The sequence below is a fragment of the Aulostomus chinensis genome, chromosome 19 (genome assembly GCF_037954235.1).
Source record: "Aulostomus chinensis isolate RoL2024-O1b breed Wild chromosome 19, RoL_Achi_v1.0, whole genome shotgun sequence".
Classification (NCBI taxonomy): Eukaryota; Metazoa; Chordata; class Actinopteri; order Syngnathiformes; family Aulostomidae; genus Aulostomus; species Aulostomus chinensis.
The window spans coordinates 20,850,805-20,875,804 of record NC_141338.1 but is presented as its reverse complement, the minus strand read 5'-3'; the positions used below and the strand labels follow the sequence as shown (position 1 = coordinate 20,875,804).

The following is a 25,000-nucleotide window of genomic DNA, read 5'->3' as shown; positions in this document are numbered from 1 at the left end:
CAGTCCAGCTGGCATCAGTCGTAGCTGAGGCCGCTGTATCGGTCACACACAAAAACACACACTCGTATACACACACAGCCGACCACATTCCCACTCTGTACGCCTGTAATTATCAACCTCTTCTGCATCGACTACCATGTTGGCATGTATTCAGCACTGTCTATACACGCCTGATTCAAACCCTTCACCACGTACACGCTTCATTTTCTTCCACACACGCTCGCTATAAAGCCCCTTCATTTCATCTCGTATGGCTGCACCAACCACAGAATGTAATTACACACTAACCGTGGTTTGATATTTAGACTGGCTGAAGATTTAAGGTTTTAGCCCAAAAAAAAAAAGGTCTGTGTGGTAAAAATAGGCTCAAAGTGGTCCCGCAGCTCGGAGGAGAGGAGGAAAGCCTGTTCAGAAGCTTGAGAGGAAATTAGCTTTTTTGTCTACGCGCTGTGGTAGTCGGTGCATTTTCTAAATTCATCAGACACCTCAGTTTCCCCAGCCACACACTCTCAGTTAGAGCTTTAAAATGATGGTCGGTTACCTGCCAAAGAGGCTTCACCTCCCCGTCATGTACTGATCAGTTCTTGGCCTGGATTTAAAGAGCTCCTGTGTCTGATTTCAATCAAACACATGTTTCACCCAAGTGGGGGTGTGCTTGTTTGTTTTTTCATATTTAAAGAATCCGTCAGATGCATGCGAAAGGTTCACGGAACCGTTCCACCGTCGAGCGCGGAACTTCAAAGAGGTGGCAGTCAGACACAGAACCATAGAGAAATGACTAATAGTATTAAAGTAAAATAAAAGACCGGTGGCGGTGAGCAGCACCGCTGATGTCTCACCAGCCAGGTGATCTGAAGGTGCACCTGCTGATGACGTTGGAGTGCCGTCAGAGCTTCCATCGCTGCGTCTTCGCAGAAGTTTTGGATTATTATTTGATCTCAGTTAGATCCGAAACCCAACTGGATGATTTAAAAAAAAAAAAAATTAGCTGCGTCGTGAAGTCCTACGGAGTCGCAGGAGTGCAAACTTTTGTTTTGTGTAAGATGCCATAAATCATAAAACCAATCAAGTGTAAGTCGATTTTATGTGATAATTTAGTTGCAAATCAATATGTGACTCATAGAGAAACTGTGAAATATTAGTAACCGCTATAGGCATTCTCAGCTATTTGCACTGGTTTATATTGGCCACATTTATTGATGTATTTTGATGTCATAAAACCTTTTGATTTTTTGGGTCTGATTTCCCCGACTGACACGCTCGTCACGTGGACGGTGTGTTGTGTTTTACAGCTTCTCTCTGTGGCGATGAATGAGTTCTTCAGTTTCCTCTTCACAACTAAAAGGAGGACGATATTGTATCTCTTAATGTCCAAATATTATTTTTTTTATTGTCAAAAAATGATATGCAGGTAAAGGAATGTGAATAATGGAGGTGCCATCTTTTTTGTCAGAGCTACACTGCGTAGCGTAGTGTAGAGTTGTCGCCGTGTCCCTGCCCGTGTGGACGCGTGCGTCGCAGGCACAGCAGATGTCTGCTTCGTCGAAGCTCTGAGAGATCAGTGACGAGACGACAGACCAACCTGATCAGGAAACTGGCGTCGGGTGTTCCACCGAGCAGCTTGAACACTTGTTAATCAGTCAGTTTGATCATACGATCTCATTTTGCCGTCACATATTAAAAACATAGCAGTTTTATATTGGAGAGATTGAGCTGTTACTTTGGTATTTTAAGTTCACAACTACCCATTTGAACCTATTTTCAATACACAGACGGACTTGTGAGCCTGCATATGTTATGTTAAGGTGAAGTACAGTAGCACTGACAGAAATAAAAAGTAACAGAAGCGCTGACGCATGAAGGGATGACAACGCCGGGACGGCCCAGTGTCACCGACCTCCGCTAACTGACCTCTCTTCTCTTGTCCCTCTGCAGGTAAAACAGAGAGAAGCTCCTTCTCGTACGGCCGAGAGTCCAACCCACACTGCCACCAGGTCAGTTGCACTTCAAATATCATTTCTCTGGTTGGGAAAGAGAGTGGGCGTGTCCTTCAGCTGTAGCATTTTGTTTTGGCTATGAAGCAATGAGAGAGAAACAGAGAGGACATGCGTCCGGGTCTGTTCTGAGGTCAGGCGTCCTGCCTGCCATGGAGGCAGCAAGCGGTGGCTACCAGCTTCATGTCAGCAGACAGCCTGAGGCTGAGCTGAGCACAGAACTGCTGTTGGTGAAAATAATCTTCCAGTTGATATTTCATCGGCACCAAGGACATTCTGCTTTTGTTGAACACACGCAGGGAGGCGTTTAGCAGGTGGCTACTAACGGTGCTCTTTGTTTCAGTTCGCGTGGAGCTCGTTGACACAAGTGTCTGTTCTAGTCTCATTCACGGTTCAGCTTCGTTCATAAACTCATATACTTCATATCCCGTTTGTCAAAGTGCCAGTAGTTTTCTTTTTCTGTGTATTGATTTAAAATCAGTACTCACTACTTGGAGGCTGTGTAGGAGGAGCTAGCGCAGGAGGCCAGGAGCTCGGCGAGTATTCCTGCTGTGGCTGCTGCTGCTGACATGCAGCCGGCATGCAGAACTCCAGAGCTCCGCTGTGTTATTCTGAGCATTTCTTTGTGAGAGGCGGTTTATAACACAACCTGGTTGTTGTTGACGTGCACTATATGTGGAGCAGTTTGAGCAGCAGACATCAGGAGCTGATCCTAATTTACAAATGAAATGTTTCCAGCTTGTTCACCCACACGCTGACTGTGTTCACCATGACAGCAGCTGGAGCTGATGACACCGTCGTAGACATCACACCCGAGTAATGGAGCAGCATTTAGAGCTTTCCTACTCGACTCTGGTCTCCTATTCAACACTCACCACGTGTGTCCACATGGCTGCACATGCGTGGCCTGAGCGATGGATCACTACTTTTTGCGGTTGGCCCTTTTTTCCCCCTCCGGATGTAAGACATTCCACAGAACTGTGTAAAAAAGGAACCCAAAATGTTTACAGATGATTGAAATGAATTGTGTCAGAAGCAAGAGTGTGTTATTTCACATTGAAATGGATCCATCAGATCGGTGTCTATAAATGAGCAAACGGTGGAGCGAGATAGCAGGGAGGAGCTGCAGGGACCCGCTGACCCTCCACATTCTCCCAAACGCGCTCAGGATGTTTCGACGGTTGGAAGGTGCAGCTGCAGCGGAGCTTGTTTGACCGAGAAGACATAACGTTAGCGTTAGCATTAGCATTTTAGCCTAAATTGTGTTGGAGGAGAAGATGACAAACATCTGTCAACATCTGCAGTGCATCACTTGCGTTTGAAGCATCCTGCCGTGGTTTCCGGCCAACTGCCCACATGTGACCACATCAACAGCGCCGCTGTGTCCGATCCCTGCACCGGTTTTACTCCGAGCAGATTTGGAACTCAGGGTTTGTTTTGAATGGATTTTCTTTTCAATTATGTTAAATGTTAGACATGTTTATTGCTGGGTTTATGAAAACCACACACACAAATATTCCAATTAATAGTTGATATTTATTATCATCGTTCCAAAATGGATCGTCTTCTCCAACATTAATTTGAATACAAACCATTTTGCTTCCTCAGAACAACCCAGGTAGAAATCTGCAACAAATACCGAGGCCTGCACGACACCAGCCGCTGATTTGTTTTTAGGAACTGACAAAATCATTTACTAAAAATGTTAGTGTAACAAAAACTACTATGTTACACACTTGGCCTCTATGTGTCAATCACCGTCATGATATAAAAAACATCTGTCACTCGTTTTGTTTTTTTTAATGTTTTGTGTTTTCCAGACATGCCGCCTTCATCACACATCCCCAACTTCATGAAACAATTAATTATAAATTTAAACTTTGTGGGGTCGTCGGTCTAAAATGAACATTAATGGCGGCAGTGGCGGCAGGTGTTGCGAGGACTCTGGTAATGCGTGGGTTTTGGATCTGCGGTGTAATCTTCCTGCTCGGCTCTCATGGACCATATGCATCCATGAGAAGATGCACGTCCATAATTAAGAAAATATGCAGCTGTTGGTGTTTGATTCTGCCAGCCGAATATTGATGTGCTAGCTTGAGTTTGACAGCCACCTTTTGGTTTTTGAAATTAAAAATCCCATACATTCCATTTGAGCACCAGGCTGCTCCACATGCTGATGTCTAATGTTATGGATTTATTTTTCTTGAACATCAGTTAATTAAAGCTTATCAAAGAGGTGCATTTCCTTGCTTATTAAAGTCACATTCAAGTGAGGAGATGATGTAGGTGCAGATGAACATATGAAGGCATTAGATGTGCTTTTAGTGCAGAAAAGCCTGGAGTCCTTAAAGATTAGGTTCCGATTAGAGCGTTTTATAGAATGATTGACAGGTGTTCCAGTGACGTCCACTACGTTGGTTGACGAACACCGCGTAGTTTACGTCTCACCACGTCTGATGGGACCAGCGTGTCCTCGTACTATAAGGTCAGATAAGACTGAGCAGTATTTTTGTCTTTGGCAGTGGTTGCGGGAGATTACCTGTCAGATTAGGAAATCGTAGACCCCTCAACCAGCCATCGCCCTGTGCTGCTCCATCTCTGGTCATCAGAGATGAGATGCTATCTGTCATGGCAGCAGATGTCTGATGTCTTGTGTTCTGAGAATAAAGAGAAAGAAACTGATAGTGAACCCAGTCACACGTTCTCAGGTCGTATCACGCTAGAGAGGGAACATGTCAGTACTGTGTGTCCATACATATCGCCTGAGCCTCTCGAGAACCACGGACTGAGTCACTCGACTGCGATCCCCATGATCCACTCATGGTACTCCCAGTAGAACATCCTGATGTGACACCACTGGAACACACTGGGAAAGAACCAGGGTGGCTTGGTTCTGATAGTCGGACCCCGGCACCCCAACAGCCTCTCTGTGCTGTCTTGCTACATTCATGTATGTTGTCGTGTATAATGGGAACATGGGGCGTGATCCTCCCAGTGAGGAAGACGATGAGATGCTGCGCTGCGGGCGCGGCTGCTGTGGAACACAAGGGCTCGTCCACTCTGGCGCTTTGCTCGTACAACACTACATGTGTAACTTTCCTGGCTGCTCTGACTCAGTGCTGTCAGGTGGACTGGGCCAAGTTTCCGTGTGTTACCAACTTCTTGAAGTTACTACATTTGTAGATGTTACAGCAAGAATCACTTACGGTGGCCATGTTGTGACAGCCGGCCGAGCGTCTGAGGAGGCAGGAGGGTCAGGCTCCACGCTGCCTGTATCACTGTGAACATGCTCACGAGTGACGAACACAACCAGCACAAGCCCCAATACTTGCCTCAGATTCTGACTGGTAACACAAGGAGAGGCAATCAAACCAAACCAGATGATTGACAGCGGTGCAAATGTGGTTGCCCATGGTAACCGGGCAGCCATTACTGTGGAGCTTTGTGGATGACAAGAATAGTGAAAGTAATGTGGAGCAAAAATCCCAGTGTGGCATTTGAAGGACTCGTGGTGGTTTTCTGACTTTAGGGGTATAAAGAGCTTCCTGCCTTCGGTTTTGATCTTTTTCTATTTGTCCCAAGGACAGAGTTTGGCCTTCACAACCTTAGGAACAAAGACACACACACACACACACACACACACACATGCACACACACACACACACACACACTGTTCATATGTGCCAAGTGTGTCTGTTGTCCTGGAATAATTTTCAAACAGATGTCTTTCCACTACTGGTGAAATTATATACAGCTGGAGGTTGAGCTGAAGTTTAGAGTGTCCTCTCAGCTGCATTCATTCATTCATTCATTTGTTCATTTGTGCGTTCATTCATTCATGTCTTTTGCTACTGGTGCTTTTTGTGAGTAGATTTGCATGAGTCACTTTTTTCATTCATTCATTCAAGTATTCATGAATTCATTCATTATTTGTATCATGTGTTCATTGTGCTGAATATTCAGTCGTCTTTTCTTAAACTTCATCTGATTATTTAATTCCATAGCTGATGAATTCGTGCCTTTATGTATGAGGTCACATAGACTCTCAGTCGCTCATTTGTTAATCATGAATTTATTGGACCGCTAATCTATTCGTCTGTTCACTCATTCATAGGAGCTGAGCCCATGAACGAATGAGAGCTCTCCTGTCATTCCTAGCAGCTCCGTGCAACACTTCAGCTCAATGAATCAAATCATCTTGGTCTCGATATGTACTTGTTCTCAACCTGTCTGTGGGGTTCTGACCCAAACTGAACTCACTTGCCCTCCTGAAGACACACACGCACACACACACACACACACACACACACACACGGTCTGGTCTCACAAGGTGTGACTCACCTATTCACCACCTGTGTTGTTCAGTGTAAGTGTTTGGTTGAAATATCTGCCACACTGGACACATCCCATAATAACCAGGAGCAGTCAAGCATCTGAGGGATGTTGACCTCATTATTAATAGTGCGAACGACATGACTGAGTGGACACACACACACACACACACACACACACACACACACTTCGGGTACTTTGTGATACATTTATAGTGTTGGTTTGATTTGACCACATTCGTTCACTCATCCATTTTGCTTGAAGGTGTATTCTTTTACTCATCCATCCATCACTCCATGTAAACACAGTCGTCCCTCTGACCAACCGATTTATCAGTCACTCATTCACTCTTGATCCATTTACTGTATTCACATGTTCATCTGTCTGTTCATTTCCATCCCTCCATTTTTCACATACTCTGATCTTTTATTTATAACTGCCTCATCTCCAGCTGTGGCCTTTGTGCCAGACTACGGCAAACTGCAGAGGACAAAAATATCAAATAAATCAAACATTACTGTGTCACTGGCCATTTTCCTGTTGGGCTGCTGTCAAATTATCCTGCTACACAGTCTGAATGGCTCCTGATGGAAATTGTTTGGAAATGGAAGATAAATTTACATGCTGGGCTGAAGTCCAAAATCCTCTGGCTTCATTCTCGGCTGTTAGTGAAAATTCTGTCCTTGTAATAAGGGGGGGGGGGGGGGGGGGGGTGAACTCACGTGCTAACAGCAGGCAGATTTAAAACGACTTTGGTTCATTCTGTAACACTCAGACCAATCCAAATAGATTTGTACCACTGGAGTTCGGGGGTAATTTAGCTTGTGGTTCCTCACTTTGGGTCCACTTTTGTTTTGAGTGTGTAAGTTTAAAGTTTCCATGTGGGGATTTTGTTATTGTTCTCAGTAACAACCACAGCATTTCCTCCAGCTGAGTTCCAGCACACGGTGTTACTCTTTCCCCGCAGTCCCGTGTTCAACCTGACGCTCTACCCACTCGAACCGCCACGAGCTTGACATTGGCGCTAATTGAAAATAATAATTGTGTTTCAACCGAATGCAAAGCGAATCACATTCATAAGAGGTCAGTGTAGCGCTGGTGCTAGCAGTGCTGCACGTGTTAGCCTCCTCTTCCCCAAACTGGTGCTTTATCCTTGTACTTATTGACGCTTTGTGAAGATGACATCACAAACGGCAGGTGGAATGCTCTCCGTGGTGCTGATCCTGCTGCTGAGAACAGACGCTGTCAGTCCAGTCTCTGTTCCCGTCCTCCAGAGTGGGAAGACAATCAGCCCAGAATGTGAGCTATTAGCCACCTACTCAGACTCCTGCTGTGACTCCCCGCCCAACCCCTGAAATCCTCTCATAAGTCACCTGACCTGGTTGTGGACCGGCCCGCACCGGGGGCTGGTATGATTCCACCTTCATTCAGAAAACCAGGGATTGGAAAGTTGTCACTTGTGATGTAGTCAAGTAGCGCAAAGCAAAAATCCCGTGACGATGAACCACCCCCCACTGGTCCAAGTCTTCAAATCTAAATGTTCTGTGCGCTGCGACGTGTCTGATTCTGAGTGTGCGTCAGGATTCATGTGCAGGCAGTTCTAGGACACGAGGGTTGTGGCAGCTCTGTTCAAGGGTCCGGAGGTGTTTGTGAGCAGCGGCGTCAGAACCACACGGCTTCACTGATGTGTTTCTGCCGTGCAGTGAAACCGGGTAGCTGACGGTGTCACAGAGATTGTGTCTGTCCTCGATGTAAATGAGTGGTGGGGGCTGGGAAACATGGCCTCCTGCCAGAGAATGAGTCCAACCCCCCAACAGCATGTGCCCCTAAAACATCCAAATATCCCCCAAAGGCTCTGATCTGCTGGCTCAGCAACGCATTCAGACAACCCTTGATTTTCATTTTGGTTCACGAATCGTTGCCACATGAATCCTTCAGTTCCTCTGACGGCTCAGTGTGTTGAACAGTCATGTGATCACCACCAGCCGATGTCACAGCTCACACAGGACTTCCCGCTTACGATCGACCAGAAAGATAAAGGCTTCCCCTTCTGGTAGTATCGTGGTGTCCTGTAGTATCTGGACTCTGTCTCGTCACCTTCATCATCGATGGTGTCATCTCACCTGCCACAGGTGACAGCCGCATTGCTCCGCATCACAATTGTCATGATTGTTGAAGAAGGACTCACTATGTCACTGTTCCTGTCCCAGGAACAAACCTGTGGTCACCAGGTGGAATATTTCACCATTCAGACACTACAAGGAATACAGGAGAGGAGGGAAGCTACAGAATCAAACCAATCCAGCCCAGCCGCCCAGAGCTGAGCGCCATCAAGGGTTAACAAGCGCAACACAGGAATCCAGTGGAACCCTCGCCTGATTGGTCGAGAAACATGTTGGCAATAAACAAGCTGGACAAGATCGACATTCATTTTCCCTAATTTTATTTTTTCTTCTTTTTTTTTTTTGTTGCCAAGATGAGTTCGAATATATTGACTTTTGTGTGTTTCTGATGAAATTCAGGATTATGACTGAAGGACTTTCCCTGTACCTGTTCACTTGTTCTTGTTGGAGTTCCAGTTCTCAAATTTTCCCCAATCACACACACACACACACACACACACACACACACACACACACACACACAGTCACATACTTTGCCACACACACTCTTCACCACACCAAAGCATGCCTGTCATCCAGCTATCGCTCAAAGATCAGTGTGTTAGTTGTCGGCCAGCAGCTACAGCTGAGGCAGCAGCGAGTGGTGGAATGTTACATGAAGAAAGCCTTTGCCCCCCACAAACAAACACACACACACGCACACACACACACACACACACACACCCATCAGTGGAAAGTGCTGAAGACTCAGTTTTGAAGCTCTGCAGGGTTTCAGAGGGGAGCTTAGAAATTGAATTTACCTTTAATAAAGTCACTCACACATCCACTAATTCTAGACATTAAAGCCCAGACCTCTGCTGACCAATGAAAGGAGGCAACTTGAAGGACTCGAGGCCAACGCAGCTGACGGGTCACCGAATTCGATTTTGAGTTTGAGAGTGCCGTGAGTGTACAAAGTGGCCTTCAGTGGTAGCCGTGCTCGTTAGAATGAATAGATCGACATCCTGAGTCCACGTCCCCAACAGTCCTGCTCCCAGTTCCCCTGCAGCCATGACAACGCATAGAACTGTTTCTGAAGTTCCTGTGATGAATACTTCAAGCATTCTGTAGCAACGAATGAGCTAAATGCTTTGTGTATCATTTACAGTGGGATTTCCATTCACCCTACATCTTTGTATATTGCCCCCCTCTCTCTGTCCCCCCTGTCTCTCCCTCTGTATCCCTCTCTCTCTCCCTGTATCCCTGTTTTTCCCCGTCTCCCTCCTTCTCTCTCTCTCTCCTTCCTCTCCGTTATTGTACACAGGGACACAGGAATCTGGTTCCAGTTCATAATATCGATTTATTATTATTAAGTTTATCAATCATTCGCTCACTCACTCTCACTCTCTCTCACTCACTCACTCATTCACTCTCACTCTCTCATTCACACTCTCACTCTCTCTCACTCACTCCTCATTGATCCTGGTTTGATTTACATTTTTACTGTTAATCCCAAACACCCACTCGCTGACACTGCTGGCCTTTGTGTGTGTGTGTGTGTGTGTGTGTGTGTGTGTGTGTGTGTGTGTGTGTGTGTGTGTGTTCCATTATTCCATGCAGATGCCTCAGTTATGACAGCTGACAGTGTGTGTGTGTTATTCATTATATGAACATTGAGTGTCAGGACCACCCGGTACCGTGAAAGGGCCACTGAACCTTGAGCTAGTGGATGTAGACTCAGCTAATTACAGTTCATGATCAATAATTTGATAAATAAGCTGAAATGAAACCTCTGATTTGAGAGTTCATCTGAGGCATCTAGAGGAGGGCTATGGGATTGATTTGTGTCTTTATTGTAAAAGGATCTGAGATGAGATTGTGAAAGTTTTGCTAATTTATCCTGAATAGTTATGTAAGGAGCTCTTGAAGAGAAAAGCAGCAACATACAGAATGTTGTTACTTTCAAAGAATTTGAGGTTTGACTGGTTCTTTTTACCTGGTTTGGTAAGAATGGACCCGCTAGGCAGCCTGTTGACAGCCAAGCTGCTGTAAAGAACTTCTCCATCTCAAATTTGTTCCCTTAGTTTTTAAAGCAAAAAGGAGTTAAAGTACTTCAAAAAAGATCCTCTTGGCAGTTGTAGTACCACAAACATAATTATCATTTCGATTTTTGAGTGAGTAAAACAGATCAAGAGCTCCACATGTTATCATGGAGGCAAACCTGGAAGCGACCCTTGCTGTCTCTCTCAGGGAAGTTAACCCTCGCTGCTCTCTGATGTGTCTAACATCAAACAGTGCTGACACACACACACACACACACACACACACACACACACACACACACACACACACACAGTGAAACATGTAGAACAGCTGGTAACAGACACTGAGCAGAACTGAGCTGTCATGCCCACACTGCAGAACTCACACACAGATCCACATCAGTCACCTTCCAAGAGAATACACACACTGATGAAGCACACACCAGGGATGAAGGTGTGTGTTTCTGCACATATGCATCACGCTCACACGCGTTTGTATGAGTCCTGATCTATCAGATGTGTGAAGGCCAGGTGACATTTTTCATGTGTTCATCAGAGCTGAGTTCTGTTGGACCTTTGTATTCTTATCTGTGACGATGAAGCGGCAGCATCCAGGTTCCCTCAGGCCGTCAGCCTCCTTTCCATCTGACAGGAAAGCAGCTTCAGCTTTGGAAAGTTCTGGAAATGAAAGCAGCTAAACCACCTAATCGCCTCCTCAGAGCTCCGGCATCCTGTCAGATACTCTGGTCACTGCAGTCACTCTGCGCCATCGATCTTTGAGTTTGTCCCACATTGACGTATAGACAAAGTTGGAAACAGTGTAAGAAGAACAAGGGATGAATGTGGTCTAAACAATCCCGTCACCATGTGGCGCACTGAGACTCAGGCGCTCAGCGCCGTCGCTGAGGTGAACTACGGACGTTGAGAGTTGCAGGATTCACAGCTCATCCCGTGCGTTTGGCTGTTTGAACGGTGGATTTGGGGAAAAGAACCAGAACGTCTGAATGTTGGGTGTTCCTGGTTCTCATGTCTCTGCTGTGGAGGCAGCTGGGACTGAGGCATGATGGGAATGATCAGTTCAAGATGGCGCTGCCCGAAAGACTTTTTTTCAGTTTCTTTTCATCTCTAAATATAAATCTGTCTCTTCATCTATCATTCTCCGACTTCCTGTCTCCTCCCATCATGCCTTCTTTCCTTTTTTTCTTACTCCCTTTGTCTCACTGTTTTTCCTCCTTCCCTTGTTTTCTACGCTGTCCGGCAGCTTGAATCTCATCCTCCCTTCAGTCGTCCTTTTTATTTTGCCATTCCTTACCTACTTTCTCAAGTTTCCTTTCTTTTCTTATTTCATGTTGCTTTTTCCTCCCTGTGCACCTCTCCTTTTGGCTCCATTCCCTCTTTTACTCGCTTCTTCGTTCATGCCTCTTATACCTGTCTTTCTTCCACCTCCATCCTCAACTGCATCTTTCCTTCCTCCCTCACTTCTTCCTTCTCTCTGTTTCTCACAATATTATTTCCTATTTTACTACTTTCCCTTCTTCCTTCTTTTTCTCACCCACCTTTTCTTAACCTCCATTGTCCTCCTCCCCTCCTCTAATTGTGTGCAGGAAGCTGCCAGACACTGTGAGGTGTAATGTGCTGTCTGATTCCTCTCTAAGTGTTCTTCAATGATTGCTATTTATTCGTCAAACCAAGCGTTAAGCACTTGCTAAAGAATGGTGTGTGTGTGTGTGTGTGTGTGTGTGTGTGTGTGTGTGTGTGTGTGTGTGTGTGTGTGTGTGTGTGTGTGTGTGTGTGTCTTAGCTACAGTGACATCAGATATGGAAAACCCTCTGGGACATATCCCACCAAACACACACAGACACACAGACACACACACAGCTTGTGGGCTGATGCGATTGGACATTTTGTGTATGTCATGGCGCTCCTGTGACGTGATTGGCTGTCTCACGCTTTAACTTGATGGTGAAGGGTTTTCCACTCTGACAATGGCACCAAATGCCAATGCTCGGATTTTTGCAGTAGTTTGGGATATTTCTACTGGTTGAATGTGGGACCAATTCTGCGTGTGAAGGTGTTTGTTTAGTTTATTTTTGGCCCCGTAATCCCCTTTAGTGTTAAAGATATTGCTCACCATACTGCACTTCTGTAAGGTCTTTGAGGTAGAGTTGAGGTGGTGTGTCCTTGAGGTCAAGGGCCAAGAAGTCCCCCAAATAGGCCGGGGGAATAAAAGACAGCAATAATTATCACAACAGAAAAAAAATCGCAACAGAAATATGAAGAAATGTTCAGTATTTTGATGGTGTTAAATGTTGTGTCGCAGGATGCTCTTATTTTGAAAAGCAGCTGGAAGTTGTTACAGGGGAAGGAGAGCGAGCGCTCCTTCGTGTTCACGTTGACAGTGGCTAGGCTAACAGGCTAGTAGTCTGAGCCGGAACACAGTCGTCACTCGAACCCTTGAGTCACTAAAGCATCAAGCGTTGCACCGATAAATACGACAACACAACAAACAGTTTGTGTGTCTGTGTTCATGTGAACAACATGAACACACAGGAAGTCAGAAATGACCCTCACAGCTGAGCAGCACGCCAGTGAGCGAGTGTGTCAGTGCTGATGTCACTCAAACATTGACACTCGCTGCGGAAGCAAGGAGGCCAGAGAGCGGCGCAGGGAGGTGACCTCACCAGCTTGACCTCTGACCTCCTCACACACCTGAACCACCTCACCGGCCGACAGGTCACATGTCAGGTCAACACGGTGAACATGGTGGCTCATGCTGATCAGGGCTGATACTGGCACCTGTAGCCCGTTGACTGATCTTTGCATCAAAGCCGGCAGTGTGAGTCGGACGTGCTGACCCTGGTGCAGCACCTGCTCCAGCTACATCACTCTTGAGGAATCTTCATCCCTCCATCAGCGACTGGAATGTTCCACTGAGAGCGTTTGTCTTGTTCTGATCAGAACATCATCCGTCTGGATTCTTCCACTTCGACTCGTGAGCAAAAATCAGCCTCTCAGCTTGAAGGAAATAAAGATTTGACATTTATGCTGATAATAACTGGCACAGACTTATTCTGGAAATTATATCGTGTTGACCAGCCGGGCCTCCAACCTGAGGTCAGCTGAGCGTGACCAGCCTCTGTGCTGGCAGCCATGCAGGTTTTTGACATTCTTTCTGAAACCACGGTGTTAAGCTGGGTTTTGTCTCATATTGACAATCAAAGGTTTCCTGGTATCATCCGTAAGGTCAAATGTTGATGTTGAGAATTGGTTGAGACCAGATTCAGAGCTGCAAACATTCTTTACTGTAACATAAACTCACGAGTGTTTGTCTCACTACCACGCTGTTGCACGGACGAGCCTCACTGTTGTGGCTCTGTGAGTCCCGTTTCATTCATTGTCTCTGCTGGTATTACTGACTCTGGTAGCAGCCTCAGGGCCTCTCAGTCCCCCAGGAGCGTCTGTGTGTGTGTGTGTGTGTGTGTGTGTGTGTGTGTGTGTGTGTGTGTGTGTGTGTGTGTGTGTGTGTGTGTCAGCTGGCGTACAGGTGCGCCGCTGCCTCGCCAGCACTTCCTGGTAATTAATGACCTCTTCCTGCATCTCTCTCTCGCTCTGTCTCTCATCATTGGATGGTGGAAATTGATGACATCTGAGCATTTTCTTTTCCAGTCACATGAGGATCGGGGGATGATGGGGAAGAAAGAATTGAGGAAGAAATGGGGGGGGGGGCAATACAGGAAAGAGGAAGAGAACAATTATATTGTATTTCTTTTCTCTCTCTCTTTATATCAACTTCAAAGATCCTCTCCAATAATATATTAACTCTTACGGAACCCAGTTTGGCATTTGACAGCAATATCTATCTGTCTGAGATTTCATGACTTTAGATCACAAAAATGAAAATGGTTTTAGAAATTCTACTTTTGTAGTTGATACACATTTTCGTCCATCGAGGCCGTTCATGTTCAGATGTGAGTGTTTTCCCCAGACAGGGTCAGAGCCACCTATGGAACAGTGGTGACGGCACCCATGAGAGAATGTTGTTTGTTTTTTTTTCCTGAAAAGAATAATCGCTGCTTTCAAATGACCAGGATTGACTTCCAGGCTGTTTGGGATGTCCCAAGTATCCATGAGACCTGAGACATAAAAATCCCAAGGAAAATTTATTTGGGGCTGCACGGTGGTGCAGTGGTCAGCACTGTCTCCTCACAGCAAGAAGGTTCCAGGTTCCAGTCCCGGCTCCATCACAGGATCTTTCTGTGTGGAGTCTCCATGTTCTCCCTGTTCCTGTGTGGGTTCTCTCTGGTACTCCAGCTTCCTCCCACAGTCCAAAGGGATCCATCGCTGTAACTGCAATATGTGAGAAGAAGTGACACTGAGTGAGCTGAACCCAGGATGATGACTGGGACTTGAACGCATCCACAGAGCAAGAAGGATGGCAGCACCTGCATGCTCTCCCCCTAACAGCAACCACATCCTTCTTTTTATTCTTTTTTTCTTTGCTTTATGTGTGACTTAAATGTCCCTTTATTTGAGGTCAGTTAAGAGGTAGACGAGTAAGACTGGAGAGAGACAGAGAAAGAGAGAGAGAGATGAAGAGAGAGAGGGACTCTTGGGTCCGGGCTGCAATCTCACCAGGGACCTTGTGGTCCTCGGCTACCTGCGGTACTCTGAGCCAGCCCAGGGTTTGGCTCATGATCAGATACCATCAGAACGAATAACACCTCATCTTCTGCATGGTTCAATCGCAAATGTACTTTCCAGCTGAATTATTAAACGCACGCTTGCTCAACTATACATGGACGGCCATGTATTCCTTCCCCATGTTAAAATCTTCATCTCGATGTTTAATCAACCACATAATGAATTTTATGTCGACATGTCCTTCAGTTTCAATTCCTGTCAAAAGAAATGTGCTTTTTTTGTGTGTGATGTCATCAAAGTTTTTGTGTTTGACCCTTTTAAACCGGGAAGAGGCAAAGTTGCTATCAGGGTGCATTATGGGAATTTGAGTCTGAATCTCCCAGAGACATTTGTGTCTCTGATGATGCCTCCGGCTGTGTGAGAGCAAGGTGTGATGAGTCAACTGTGGAGCGTCTTAGCTTCATTGCAGTGACGCGACCATCTCTATCCCACTAGTGGAGACTAACAGGTAAAGGGAGACAGTTAGAGAGACAGATGGGTATTTTGTCTCTCCTCCAGCTCCTCCAGTTGCCGGGGCGACCGTCTGGACTGGCTCGATGCTCCAGTACAAGAAGAAAAAAGAGAGAAAAGAAAGAAAAACGCCACAATCAATGAGACCCTTTTTGTTTTAGTGGGAACCCCCTTTTACCCCCTGAAGACACACACGGACAGAGGAGGAGGATGACGCAGTTGGTGTGTGTGTGTGTGTGTGTGTGTGTGTGTGTGTATAAATGTGTGTGTGTGTGTGTCTTTGTGTCTGACTCCTTCTCCCTGTGTGTGTGTGTGTGGCTGACTTTATTTAAGACAAGGACCCTTTTGTTTTAGGGAGGAGAATGGCTCTGAGACCGAGGCTGGCCCTGTAATTGGCCTACTTAGGCCTGTTTAGCATGAGAAAAGCCTTCCTTACCCCGGCAGTGCCAAGCTAACTCTTGTTTTCAGCCACAGAGAAGACGGACGTGCTGATCAGAATTCAGATTAGCCTGAAAAACATCCACCCCACCCCCTCCAAACACACACCTCCACCCTCTGCTTTATATACACTGCACACTAATTACTTAACGAGGAAGCTGGGAAAAAAATCTACAATTTAACGGAGTAGTGGTGGAGTCTATTTACAGGGGGAGGGGTGGGGGTGGCAGCTTCTTTTCTCCTCTTTCCTCCTCTCTAACTTCTCATTCCACTCTTTAAAAAATGACCCTCGCTTCCATCCTTCTCTTTATTTATTCTTGCATTCTCGTCTCCTCAAATCAGCCCCAGCACCACTTGTTGCTGCCGAACCATTGAACTTAATTAGTGGGACAAAGTGTGAGCTGCTTGCTAAGTTTGAGCCGTAAACAGAGTTTCAGTCAGAGGAGGAAGAGACCAGCAGAGGTGAAGGGAGAGAGCAAGCTGAGGAGCTGAGGAATGAGGAGCTGAGGGATGAGGAGCTGAGGGATGAGGAGCTGAGGGATAAGGAGCTGAGGGATGAGGAGCTGAGGGATGAGCGTCCCCACACGCTGGGCAGCATGAGGTAAAGAGACCCAGCATCCTATCTGCCATGTACCCATCTATTCATCATCCATCCATCCATCCATCCATCTTCTTGTAGCTTAGTCTCTCCGTCTGCTCCAGTGGTGCTGCTCTATGTACCGGCTCCTCTGGACGTCCTGCAGCTATGTAGGATAGTGGTAGGTAAATACGCAGAGTACTGCATGGACACAAATATGAACAAGTACCTGCTCTGGAAGGCACTTCTCCAATAGAGTGATTTTTATAGTGAGGACTGAGCCTCCTTGACGTTCCTGTCAGGACCCTCCAGGACTCTTGTTGCCTTGGTTTCACACAACTTCATTGCCCAGTGACCTGCAGTAGATGCAAACACACCCTTCAGAACTATCAGCCCCCGATAGCAAATTAGAAACATCAGTTAGCTGGACTGAGAGGTCCTGCATCCCAGAGGAGGGGCCTGCTACTGAGGTCCTGGTCCTCTGAAGACCCTCACTGATGGATCTTGGCTGATGAGGCTCATGTTGCTTGTTATTCAGCTTTTATTCTAATTCAGATTTGTAGACATTCCAACTTGGTACTGATGTACAGGTCATGTACATGTACTACTGCATGATACTAGATGAGCATTCATTCATGATTCCAAACGGTATGAATACTGACCCACATGGTGGGCTTGACATCCAAGCTTTGCTCTCTGAGGTTCGAAGTTTTGTAGCTGCCAAAATCTACTGAGGCTAAATCTGGAACAAATGTGAAGTTGTGACATTTCTGTTTGTACTGTTTATGGTCCCTTAAAAATGACAAAATATAGATATCTAGAGATACTCTCTGGAAGTGCCGAGATCTAGAGATACATTCTAGACGGCTAGATCTAAAAAAAAAAAACTCTCTAGATATCAAGATCTCAAGATACTTTCTATACGACTAGATCAAAAAAATACTCCCCAGTTATCAAGATCTAGAGATATATTCTGAAAGACTAGATCTAAAAATACTCTCGAGTTATCAAGATCTAGAGATATATTCTACACAACTAGATCTAAAAATACTCTCTAGAGGTGCCTAGATCTAGAGATACATTCTAGACAGCTAGATCTAAAAAAAACTCTCTAGATATCAAGATCTCAAGATACATTCTAGACGACTAGATCTAAAAAATACTCTCGAGTTATCAAGATCTGGACATATATTCTGGAAGACTAGATCTAAAAAATACCCTCGAGTTATCAAGATCTAGAGATCTATTCTGGAAGACTAGATCTAAAAAAACTCTCGAGTTATCAAGATTTAGAAATATATTCTACACAACTAGATCTAAGAATACTCTCAAGTTATCAAGATCTAGAGATATATTCTACACAACTAGATCTAAAAATACTCTCGAGTTATCAAGATCTGGAGATATATTCTACACAACTAGATCTAAAAATACTCTAGTTATCTAGATCTAGAGATATATTCTACGCAACTAGACCTAAAAATACTCTAGTTATCTAGATCTAGAGATATATTCTACACAACTAGACCTAAAAATACTCTAGTTATCTAGATCTAGAGATACATTCTACACAGCTCGACCTAAAAATACTCTAGTTATCTAGATCTAGAGATATATTCTACACAGCTAGACCTAAAAATACTCTAGTTATCTAGATCTAGAGATACAATCTAGACGACTAGATCTAAAAATACTCTCAAGTTATCAAGATCTAGAGATATATTCTGGAAGAATAGATCTAAAAATACTCTCTAGAGGTGCCTAGATCTAGAGATACATTCTAGACAATTAGATCTAAAAATTACTGTCTAGTTATCTAGATCTAGAGATATATTCTAGACGACTAGATCTAAAACTGCTGTCTAGTTTTCTAGATCTAGATATCTAAATATCTAGGAATACTCTTGAGATATAGAAATATCTGCAGATTTTTTTCTTGGTAAATATCTGGAGATACACTTTCAATATCTCGATCTAAAGATGCTCTTTGGATCTAGATCTAGAGATATACTGTAGAGAACTCGATCTAGAGATGCTCTGGATACCTAGGAATATTCTGGATATCTAGAGGAACCCTCTGTCTGGCTGGCTGTAACATTCCACCATATTTCGTTATAATTATTTTTATTTTTATTTCCATATTGTTATTATTATCTTTGTCATTATTATTACCATTCCTAAAACTTTGGGCTTTAGAACAACTGCAGACACCTGTTGTAGGCCTCTGGTAAATGTGTGCACAGTATCAAGTGGAATGGGTCATGAGGTCAATAGGTCATGAGGTCACTCCTGTTCAATTAAAACTGGTTGATGATTTGTAGTTGATAAATGCTTTGTTTTCCTCCATCTTCCTTTTGTGAGGAACGCGGCGGACTCTCACGGTCACTACATTTGACTAACATGCTGTGTGTGTGTGTGTGTGTGTGTGTGTGTGTGTGTGTGTGTGTGTGTGTGTGTGTGTCTGCGTGTACGCGTGCGTGCGTGCGTGCGTGTGTGTGTGTGTGTGTGTGTGTGTGTGTGTGTGTGTGTGTGTGTGTGTGTATGTGTGGACCAGTCGTTACTGGGTGGAGAGATGGGTTTGGGGAGTCCGGGCGCCACGTCACCCACCAAGCCAGCCGGTCAGTACTACCAGCACTACAGTGCCAACCCACGGAGGAGAACGCTGCATATGGACTCCATGGGTGAGACGGGCTTGAATCCTAAACTTTTCATGTACAGTGTTTGGGTTCTAAACACCAGACCAGCAGAGTTTGACCCTGTCAATCTGTCCATTCACACACGTGACCAAGTGCACCTCCCTCCCCCCGGTGTCCTCGTGAACCATTTGTCACTGTGTGAGCTGCTCCAATCTCCCTCCCACCCAAACCCTCAGAAACACAGCAAGACGGAAACATTCGTGTCTGGGGAACTGAATAGTTCCTGTTTTTAGAAATTTAGAATTTCAAAAAAGATGATAGTTTTATATTTGTTTTAATTAATGTTGATTCTTCTAAATATGATAATATTTCTTTACCCAGTAACATAGTAGCAGTTGTGCAAACATGAAAAATAATTTAAACAAAATAATTCTGTGGCTGAGTGATTTTCCTCACATTTCTCCTTTAGATAGGTTTTGAATATTATAATGACCTCAAAAAAATAATGTGCATTCCAGCTTTATTTCAACATAAAACAGCCACTTTTGAGAGGATTTAAGGTTAAAAAAAAAAATGTATGTCTTATTCACAGATCTGATACAAGTGAGAGGACGAATTTGAATCCGCAAAGATTTTTGCTAACTCAAGTGCTATTTTCCTTATATTGACATAAAGGCCCAATATTCATATCAGTCCAGCGCTGAAAACTACACAGGAAATTACAGCAAATTTCTGGGATTTTTTTTTTTTTTTATCACCTGAGGCCTGAATGAGCATTTTAGAAATTAGTTTTTATGCTCGATTATTTAAATGTTGAATCTTTTAGTGCAGAACCCTGATGCTGAAAGATTCCTTCGAGGGTTTAATTTTTAAAAATATAATCGCAATACTGTAAATATTTGATTGCTTGGAATGCAGCTTAAATCAAGCAGCATCGTCTGGTTTCCTCTACATTTCTGTATACAAACCTCTGGAGTGACTGACTCACTCTGGCCCTGCAGCAGCTCACGGCCCCCGGGAGTTTTCTGAAACACGGTGTGTGTTGGAGGTTTTCCTGCTGTGTGGCTCCTCTGTCTGTTCATCTGTGTGTCTTTTCAAACTTTAACCACAAAACATACATGAAAGTCTTTTAAGAAGCAGGACAATAATGGCCACGGTGTAGCCTTGGTAGCGTTAGCAGTGAGAAGACACACACACACACACACACACACACACACACACAAACACACACACACACACACAATGACTGTGGGCCAATTTCTACAGAAGCATTCTTTCATTTTTCCATCAAAGTCTCACCTTCCCAGTTAATAGACTGCTCCCTTTCTCGCTTTGAGAGAAACCCTGAAAAATAATATGAACCTCCTTCCTTTTATCAAACCAAAAAAAAAGCCCTGTCTTTTTTGTGTTCTGTCTTTTTATTTTCTGCACCACATTGTGTCGTGCTTGTTTGCAGTAAAAACTTTCTTTGTAAATACACTGACGGCGGTGGGAGAAGTGGCCTCGCTCTTTTCCTCTTTGGCTGATCGATTAAATTCAGACAAATCAAACAAGCACTGCCTTTGAAAAGGGGAATGAAAGCCTCTTGGCTTGTTAAACTCTCATTTATTGTTTTGTTATATTTTATTTCCTTTCAGAAATCCACACAAAAAAAGTGCGGAAGGTCCCTCCCGGCTTGCCGTCCTCGGTAAGTGATACCATGCTTATTATTGCTGCTTCAAGTGAGTGCAGAGGAAGAAAAAGGCTGCTGATGCTCATGTTTGGCATCACCAGGAGGATTTTGTGGCAGAGGGAAATGTCGGAAAGAGCCGCCGCCACCGCCGTCCGAGCGGGCGGACACAAAAGTGCTGTCTGCTTTTTGTTTGCAGCTCCTGTTTTCAGATTCAAGAGTTTCATGCCAGAATGAACCAGTCAACATAAAAAAGACATCTATTGTTCGAAATGCAGAGACATTGAGAGAAGCAGGGAGATCGACGCTAGAACAATCACACAATCATAGGGTTGCATGAATTAAGAGCATGTTGGAAAGACGTTCGGATAGGAACGGATCGTGGGTCAGCATCTCTCATTGAAACCAAACACCAACCAAATACTTCCAGACTCCCGAAGATTGTGACGACCAACACCAGTCACACGTGACACAATTCCTTTTTGCCGCAACACTCAGAGTACTGAGAACTAACAATTCGTCACGGCAGCTGTAAACACCGAGTGTGTTCAGGTCACGATTAACTGCTGCTCACTAATTTTATGTGATGTCATGTGATGACATCATTGTTTCATTTAAAACCTTAAAACAATACGTGTGAAAATAATCCAGTTCAAGCGTTTCCTTAATCTACACAACATGTCAGTGAAAAAAAAAATATGAAGGGTTTCCCAAATTCAAAGAGTTCGAACGGTTCAGCGTGTATTCAGGCAGAGCTGGCACTCAGCAGCAGAACCGAGCCCGCGCCTGCCGCCGGGCTTCTGATGAAGATGACGCTGCTGTCCGAGCCGAGTCGCTGGACACGAGCAGCTGCTGCTTTTGTCTCTGGTTTTACAAATCAACTGAAAGAGACTCAATCAAGAATAAATGATTTAGCCCTGAAATTAGAGGCTGGCTCTCCGGAGTGCCGAGGTCTCTATTCTCAAGTATCAGTGGCTATCAGCAGCAGCTCAGAGCCCCGCCACACTACCACTGAGCTGAGTAGTTCTGCTCAATTTTCACTTCTTTTTTTTTCTCACGTTAATAAAAACAAATATATTGATGATGAAATGAAATTAAGCAGCCCAATCGTGCTCCGTTTCTGGTTGAGATCCAAAGAAAACAAGCGAGCAGCGTCTGGCTGAGTCTGGAGCTGCTGGCAGCGCTGCAGCTGTCGTGCGGAGACGCCGAGCAGCTCAGTGGCTCTCAGCTTCTTTCCTGAAGTTTCTGCTTTTGCCTCCCGATCTTTGACTTCGCTGCTGCCTCGCATGTCAGACTGGCACTTCGTTTCTCGTGCGTTTGTTTCAAAGTTCCATCTTGCGTAACATGAATTGAAGGCTTCAAGAATGATCTGCTCCTGCTGTTGTGTCACCTAGGATTTTTTAAAATTTTATTTCATTTTCACCTGTGGATTGAATTTTTGGGGGTTGTTGACGGCTAAAACAGGAAGTTAAAATGTGGCACTGTAGCAGCTTTTGCTATCATTAGTTATATTTGTAATTAGAAGTTTGTGCTTGCTGTTTTTTTGCGTGCGAGAGATTTTTTTTTTTCTGATGTTGACCTCATTAATCTGTACTTAACGTGCGCTGAATGTGCAACGTGTCAGTTGCCGCTTTTGCACTGCAGGAGTCTGCCTTTCTGTGACCTCGGCCTGCTTTGTCCCCGCTTCCTCCCCTCTATCCTCCAGCTCTCTGTGCCTACATCAGCCTGACCAGACGTGTGTGTGCACGCATGTGTGTTGGGGGGTTGGAGGAAAAGCCGTTAAAAAAAATAAATCACAGACAGGAAGCGGTGTTTGCGCTATTTTTTTCTCCTTTGTGTGTGTGGAGGATGAGATGCGACTCAACAGGACGGTTGCCTCATTTCTTATGACATCATCATTAGAACATGCAGGAAATGAGCTGAGAATATTTTCTGGAATGATGTGGGATATCCCTGTGCCTCTCAGCCCGCGACATTTATCTGAAGGCTGCAGATTTTACTCTCAAAAAGAAGAAGCGAGATGATGGTTTCTTCAAGTCCAGCCTCCTCAGGCACAAGCAGCAGCAGATGTAGCTGAGGTGGGCGTGAACACACCAGACCTTCAACCATTCAGGGGGCTCAACTTTGACCTTGTTGTTTCACACACTCCTACTCTTCCATTTTTTTCCTCCTATTAATTTTTTGTTGTCGCTGTTTTCATACAAAAGACGGACTTCTTCCTGACCAAAGTGTGTTTGGTTTCGTGAACTCTGGTTAAGGAAAATTTGGGCCGTTGGTTCAAGATGAAACACGATGTCTCTCAAGCCCAAAAAGCCTTTGCAGTCTTAAACCATCTTACTAGGATCACCGTGGTTTCTGATCCGATCCACTCGTGTTCCTTATGTCAAAATCTCTGCAGTATTTTTCTCTTCTCACTGAAAGTTACCCATGATGCATAGCTGATTGTCGGTTTCTTTCTAATTCCTACTTCTTTGACCAGGAAGGAAGACTGTGGTTCTTTTTCTTCTGGTGCTAACTCACCCGTGGTCTTTGCTGGTTTTTCTTGGAACACCCTCCTGCCACCTGATGGGTGGTGATCGCTGCGTCTTGCTGCTGCACCTCTAAGAATCATGTGACAAGAGCCTGAAAAGAGCAACTAACTAAATGTGTCCAGGGAGTCTTTTCCCAGGCAGCAGGCTATATAAACCCCAGCAGCCTCAGCGCTCAGCTCTTTTGTTCCCTCTGGGCTGTCGGCGCTCCCCGCCGAGGTGGGTCCTCTTCTGCCACACTGGCCAGTTTCACAATGCCACTTTTCTCTCACCACCAAATCAAGAGGGTGCAGGATGTTGTGACATCTCTCAGGATATCATCGTTGAGTTCCACCGTTGTAGAGTCGCTATGTCATCACTGGATTGGTGATGGTGTCACATCTGCGTCGGCTCCTACTCACACGCACGTGGTACAACTACATACAGCACCTCGGGCTAATGGCTAACCATTAGCAACTAATCTATATGGCAAATAATGCATCACAATGTATTCTCCAGGTTACGGCCTACAAGCTTGAAAATGAACAGAATAAAATAAGAATGAAAAGAAATGGGCGGAATCAGCAAGAGACTGTTCTTCTCTGCTGGAGCTAGCAGCCCAGCCACGTGAGCCAGTGCTAGCATAGCTCCTAGTGGAAGAACACGGTGTGTAACAAAAAATACACTTTTTGATTAGTGTGGTTCTGCCTTCTTTTGTCTGTTGAGGAAAAATTGGCTCTTTTTTCCGTCACCACACCACAGCGAGAGGGCAAAGAGGCTGTTTCCTCCTCCGTCTGCTTCCTCACGTTCAGCAGCGGTGCTTCCACTGGAGGAACATCAGTGGAGGCAGAAAATCCTTCTTCATTTCTGACTTCCTTGTGTGGAGTGTTGCCAGGCGGGTCAGTGTCAGCACCAAGACCGCCGCCTCAAGTGGCGTGTAGCAGCGCCACACCACGCGCCTGTGTACTGGGAATGAACGGAGGTTTGCATGCGCGTGAAATGATTTTTGATTAAAAACAATTTGTTTTTTTTTAAATAGGAATGAATGTTTATCATGGCTGATGCTCCACGCACTGAACATGACGACAGTTTTGCACTTCTCTGGTAAACTTTTGAGAAGCCATTTGAGTGCGTTAAACATGTTCTGCATGTTGCTGCGTTGCTGGCCTCCCATATGCTTCAGCCTGTGAACGCACTTCACTGAAGGCGAAAAGTCTCGCCTGCTTCCTTTCATCTCCGCTTCACATCCACCAGTCTTTTCTTTAAATGAATTCATTCCTCTCGCCCCCCCTCCCTCCCTCCGTCTCCCCACGCTGCAAGTTTGTTATTGTTGTTTGTCAAATTTAGTTTGCTGAGTTGATGATTTACTTTGAGAAACAATTAAACGACACTTGAGAGGAGAGCGTGGGACGTCTTTGTAATCAAAAGGAAATTAAGCATCAGTTGCTAACATTAGCAGGTTGCAAAGTATCGTCTCACTGTTGTTTTTCTTTGTTGGTGTCGGGAGCTGATAGTTACAGCCTCCGACTCGTCCTCCGAGCTTTGCTGATGC

General features: G+C 44.9%; 1 protein-coding gene across 8 annotated transcripts in view; it reads left to right on the top strand.

The window, feature by feature from the left end:
* Positions 1–25,000, top strand: part of tcf4 (transcription factor 4) — a 202,535-nt gene that overhangs the window by 93,854 nt on the left and 83,681 nt on the right. For 7 of the 8 annotated variants that reach the window (XM_086188291.1, XM_086188293.1, XM_086188292.1 and 4 more), the window contains 3 exons: positions 1,936–1,994; positions 19,191–19,317; positions 20,910–20,959. In XM_086188291.1, coding sequence (XP_086044417.1) covers positions 1,936–1,994; positions 19,191–19,317; positions 20,910–20,959 — 236 coding nt within the window. Of the gene's footprint in view, positions 1–1,935; positions 1,995–16,322; positions 16,661–19,190; positions 19,318–20,909; positions 20,960–25,000 lie in introns of those variants that run through there. The other variant, XM_086188298.1, reaches the window with a different exon arrangement.